The sequence below is a fragment of the Carcharhinus amblyrhynchos genome, chromosome 7 (genome assembly GCF_965287045.1).
Source record: "Carcharhinus amblyrhynchos chromosome 7, sCarAmb.v2.hapA, whole genome shotgun sequence".
Lineage (NCBI taxonomy): Eukaryota > Metazoa > Chordata > Chondrichthyes > Carcharhiniformes > Carcharhinidae > Carcharhinus > Carcharhinus amblyrhynchos.
Window position 1 is genome coordinate 87534106 of NC_137330.1, and position 6000 is coordinate 87540105.

The window sequence follows — 6000 nt, forward strand, 5'->3', positions numbered from 1 at the left end:
ATGCAATGTTATATCCCTTCGAGGATAGAGACAGCTGCTCTCTATCGGTGCTGCCACCAGAGAATCTAGACACAAGTAAACCCAAAATAGGAGGTCTCCTTTGATGCAGAATAGTCAAGACATTATTAAAAAGGAAAGAAATGATTTCTGATAGCATTTTCTCTGCATATGTAACTCTGGAATGCCTTATGGAATCCATGCCTCTTGTACATTACTTCCCTGTTAATTGTTTAAACAGTTAATCTCTGTCTTAATTATTCTGGATTTCTAGCATTGCCAATTCAAACTAAGTGACTCAGATAATTTCTGACTATACTGTGCCAATCCACCTCAGATTCTATAGTGCTTAATGAAGTGTTCTATAACGATATGAGTGTTTAGTTTGCGCCTGACCTTTGTCTGCCTCTTCCAGAATTATCGCCATTAAAGCCGTGTTTTGTATAATATATTTTCAGATGATACAAATTGGTAATTCCCTCTCTTTCCTCCCTCACTCCATTTATTGCCTAGAGGAGAGTATAGATGAAGAATTATTTTCCCTTTTGACAGGGTGAAGTCTGCCTGTGCACAAGTCGAATATTTGTGCAGAAGAACATTTACAGTGAGTTTTTGGAGAGGTTTGTGGAGAGTGCCAGAAAATGGAAGGTTGGCGTTCCTTCTGACCCGACTGCCAATATGGGTGCACTAATTAGCAAAGAGCATCTGGAAAAGGTCTGTATACACCATTGTGTGCTGCGGCTTCAATGGAAGAATTTAAGAAGGGAATCCTTTAAGAAGTTAATTTTCTATTTTTGATCATTGAAGAAATGATCAGAAATAAAACATGCTGTTCAGCAAAAACAAGTTTAATATGCTTTTATTTAAGTTGTTTTTTTCAATGAATTGGTACCTGAATTTTCCTTGCTCTTCCGGCACACTTCCTTCCTGGGCCTGCAGCAGAAGTCAGTAGTAATGGCCCTGAACCTGGATCCTGGGCTTCGTTAGGAGTTTGCACATTGGTTTGTTGAGGGCAAGGCCACCGTCTAGTCCAAATAAGGTCACTGTATCAGTGGAGAAGAGGGTTGTGCTCCCTATACACAGTGATTAGCACTGCTGCCTCACAGCGCTAGGGACCTGGGTTCGATTCCCAGCTTGGGTCAATGTCTGTGTGGAGTTTGCACTTTCTCCCCATGTTGCTTGTGTTTCCTCCAGGTGCTCTGGTTTCCTGCCACAGTCCAAAGATGTGCAGGTTAGGTGAATTGGCCATGCCAAATTCTCCCTCGAGTGTGGCGATTCGGGGATTTTCACAGTACCTTCAGTGCAGTGTTAATGTAAGACTACTTGTGACACTAATAAATAAACTTAAAAATAACTTACATACATTCCTCCTCCTTCTGAGATCCCTAGCGTCACAGATGCCAGTTTTCAGCCAATGCACTCCATCTGATCTCAAGAAACAGCTAAAAGCACTGGATACTGCAAAGGCAATGGGTCTTCACAACATTCTCACAATATTACTGAAGACCTCCACTCTAGAACCAACCCCTGAGCCCAACTGTTCTAGTATAGCTACAACATGCCATGTGGAAAATTGCCCAAATATGTCCTGTACCCAAAATGCAGGACAAATCCAATCTGGTCAATTACTGCCCAGTCAGTCTACTCTTGTTCATCAGTGAAGTAATGGAAGGGGTCTTCAATAGTGCTGTCAAGCAGCACTTGTAAAGAAATAACCTGCTCACTGACGCTCAATATGAGTTTAGCCAGGGCCACCCGTTCCTGATATAATTACAGCCTTGATCCAATCAGAGCTGATATTAAAAGGGACTTTTTATTCAGACTAGCTGCAAACCATCCTGGGCCCAGTTATGTTGTCACAAGCTTCACATAACTTATTAAATTAATCACAATAAGTACAAAAACACGGTATTTAAAAAAGGCAGCTCACTCTGGAACACTAGCTTGTGACCCTCTGATTTACGTTTGCTGTGTCCTCTTGATGGTGGACTATCCTCTTCCTGCTCATCTTTACTTAAGAGGGGTGGGGGTTGGGGGTTGGTGACATTGGTTGAAAGTGAGAGGGGAAAAGTTTAAAAGAGATGTAAGGGACAAGGTTTTCAATAGAGGGTGGTGAATGCTTAAAGATCTCAATGCCACTTTAAAAAATTGCTTCAAATGAAGCCTCAGTGTAATCTCATGACTTCAACCAAGTGCAGGACAGCAAAATGATACTTGATCTCAGCCAAGAGGTCGAGAAGCGATACAGTAATGTTCTTTGTTCTATCTTTGAGCAGCGAGCCAAAAGTTTCCAAAGGCTCTTCTTTTCTACTTGTGAGTCCCAGCCCATGTGTATAATCAGTGGTCCTCAAGTTCTCATTGGTTTGGGCAAAGCTTGATTAGTCTCAGATCGATTTATTAAGGGTAATGGTCATTTGCTGATTTAATTGCTGTTATCTCCTGACTGGTTCCTTGAGGTGCCAGATATAAAGATAATGAAAGATGAGATTTCAGATCAGTCTTTGTGAGACATCTTTGCAGACCCATTAGTTGAATTCCTTCTGTCCTTCTGAAATGAAATGGCTGAAACTTGACGTTTGGCTTAATAGCCGCAATGACTTTTGAAGTCAAAGAGTCAGAGTTTTCCTTTGTAGGTGGACTTTATTGGTAGAGCAGATTATAGGAGAAAATAGGGGCTCTTTTCCTTACTGGAGACTGCAGGTGTCAACACATGAAGGTTGACTGGTTTCTTCTTAGTACACCAGGAGATGACTTCCTGAATACCTCACTCTGTGTTCCCAATGGCGATGGACCCCAGTTCTTGCATGTGGCTCATGCTGGTTTGGCTGGGAGCTGTGTGCTACTAATGTCTCTCGCTTTGCCATATAAAGTGGTTTCTTAATGCCTCCTCTGTACAGTTTCAAAACACATGGATGGCTTATATATTAATTTAGGTGAGTCATTTTTCCATGAAGCAATGAGGTTAATTGAGTTGTAGTCTTTTGAAGAAGTTCTCCCTCTCAGTATTGAAGGAGTCCTGAGTTTTCACACCTTTAGAATACTCCATTGTTGGCTTGTGGCCGATTGAATTTCAAACATCTTTTGCAATCCTTCTTGAGATAAGCACAGTCTGGTTCCCCCATCTAGCTGATTACAGCTGAATCCACAAGAGAAGTCATGTGACATTTGGGTGCCATGTTTTTTAAAGTTCCTTTGTGTCTATTTTTTAAAAGGAGATTACAATTTGTTACAAAAATCCTGTTAGTGACATTCTGGCTGTGGATTACTTCTGTGCTGCCTCAGCAGAGGCAGGTCCATTTGATTCAAGGTTAGCGGTCATGAACCCTTAGGGTCACACTGAGGTCTCAATCCTTTCTGGGGTGAATTTTGATTTGGAAATTCCACAGAATCTCTTTCTGCCTCTTTCAGCTCATTTGGCATTTAATACCCACAAACTCTTCAACTAACGGGGGCGTCCCCATCACTGTCCCTTGACCTGCTTTATTAGTTTATTTATTAGTCACAAGTAGGCTTACATTAACACTACAATGAAATTACTGTGAAAGTTCCCTAGTCGCCACACTCTGGCACCTGTTTGGGTACACTGAGGGAGAACTTAGCAAAGCACGTCTTTGGACTGTGGGAGGAAACTGGAGCACCCAGAGGAAACCCATGCAGACCCGGAGAGAACGTGCAGACTCCACACAGACAAGCTGGGAATTGAACCCAAGTCCCTGGTGCTGTGAGGCAGCAATGCTAACCATTATGCCACCACGCCACCCTTGTGGATTTCCCTGGTCTTCGTTTAATTCTGTGGGCTCTGATATAGCCATTTCATGGGTTGTATCCTCCTGTGGGGCTTCTGAAACATTTTCAACTGTCTGCAAATTTACGGATTGCTGCTGCTGCAATTGGTCAGTGTGCTTAGCCTCCCTGGACTGTTTCTCTGTTTTGCGGGGTAATATCTTCCGGCCTGTGAGGTCATTTTCTTGCAAAACGTCGCCCCTTCTCATGTGATTCCACCCGCCCTGACCAACCCGCTAATGAGTTTTCACTCCTTAAATGGATGTTCACTCATGGTAGCTCAATGCCTGTGTCAGTGACTCCTTTGACTATCACTTTAGAATTTGTTTCCCTTTGCAAGGGAGATTTTCAGTTCTGTCTGCTAGCAGTGTCTGTAAACAGTCAGTATCCTGGAGAATGTTAATCTCCTTTCCTGTTTCTTTGGACCCGCAAAGGCCATTTCCCATTTATGCACAAAATCCTAAAAGGTTTGTTTCTGTGCTTTTCTTTGCATTCACATGAAGGGTTAACTCCGCGTCTGTTGTGATACACCTGCGGAACATTCGACTGTGGCAAAGGCATTACATACTTGCAAATTTAACAATAGGTTTAACTGGATGAATTTCATATCAATAATGAAATGAATCTTTTTGACAATAATAATGAACTTGTTATTTCCGTGAACAGGTAAAGGGCTACATCAATCTAGCCAAGAGTGAAGGAGCTGAGATTCTCTGTGGCGAAGGAATTGATTCCTTGGAACTTCCCGATAAAAATAAAATGGGCTACTTTTTGCTGCCCACAGTAATGACGGAGGTAAAGGACACCTCACGCTGTATGCAAGAGGAGATCTTTGGTCCAGTGACCTGTGTAGTTCCCTTTGAAACTGAGGAAGAGGTTATTCAGCGAGCAAACAACGTGAAGTATGGTTTGGCTGCTACCGTGTGGTCACGAGATATAGGCCGTGTACACCGGGTTGCCAAGAAGCTTCATACCGGAATGGTATGGACCAATTGCTGGCTTATTCGTGACTTGAATTTGCCATTTGGTGGCATGAAAGCCTCTGGAGTTGGCAGGGAAGGGGGCAAAGACTCGTTTGAGTTTTTCACAGAGGTCAAAACTATTACTATAAAACACTGACTCTTCACTCATATCGAATGAGTGATATATTACCTTTAAAAAATTTTTAAGAATTATTTTAAATGCAAAGAAATTATTTAAATTATAAATTAAATTACAATCCGTCAGTTGTAATTGTACAGAATGATGGGCAGAGAAAGAATAGCCATGCCTCAGTGCAGAGCACAGAGTTGTATTTGCATTCATTATTAACATCAAAATTTCAGGATGATAAGCTGGCATCATCTAGCTCTGTGACCCACCTCAAGGGATAAATCAGGGGACGAAATGCCATTAAACAATAGTTCATAACTAATAGTAATATTTTATCAGAGTGATATTACTGTGATTGTTCAGGAACAAATAGAGCATTATAATCATGTTGTACTAGTGTGGTACTGATCTGCAGTGTTGGCTATACATTGTGATGGGAACAAAGCCTTAAAAATATGTCATATTGTTTATCAGTTGAACACATCAGTATCTGAAAACATTAAAATATAATTGTAATTTTGAAGAATAAAGTGAGTTATGAATTACATTCTGGTTTTGTTTATTATAAAGTCCAGTAAGTTGTCTGAAAATAGACTATAATGGGTAACATATTCATTTCTGATGTGATAGCTGATGTGATGAAAGACTTACCTTGCTGCTGAAATTGGGACTCTAAGTGAAATACTTTGTGTGTCGGCTTGCTCTATGTCATGTCATAAAACATTAAGTCTGTTTCTGAACCTGGGATTGCTCCGGCCGGGGTGTTAGATCATTCATTGACATTGGCCATTGCCAAGACTGGCATTTTGCCTTGAAGTTCCATGTTTGTTCCACTGTTGGAGTGCTTTCTCTAATGGCCTAGGATTTTAAAGTTTGGATCCTCTGACTGGTGTTATTTTAGTGCAAGTGATTAGTCAATTATTTACAGGTGTTGCAGGTGTTAAGCACACTGATCAGGAAATCTCGGTTTAAATCTGGGTGTAATGCATTTCCTTTCCACGTGCTACGAAAAGCAAATTGCCGTCAAGGAGAAGACAATGTGTAATGGGAAACTAATGGAAGATTGTTTGGGTATTTGGTCTCAAACCTCATTAAAATCAAATTAGAGTGAACAGTCAACTGGTCAAG

General features: G+C 41.2%; 1 protein-coding gene across 1 annotated transcript in view; it reads left to right on the plus strand.

Moving 5' to 3' along the window:
* The window catches only part of aldh8a1 (aldehyde dehydrogenase 8 family, member A1), a 35852-nt gene extending 30450 nt beyond the window's left edge, over positions 1 to 5402 (plus strand). Inside the window, exons 6-7 of the mRNA XM_080192730.1 lie at positions 550 to 711; positions 4447 to 5402. Coding sequence (XP_080048856.1) covers positions 550 to 711; positions 4447 to 4899 — 615 coding nt within the window. The 3' untranslated portion in view covers positions 4900 to 5402. The remainder of the gene's footprint in view (positions 1 to 549; positions 712 to 4446) is intronic.
* Positions 5403 to 6000: the final 598 nt, after the last annotated feature.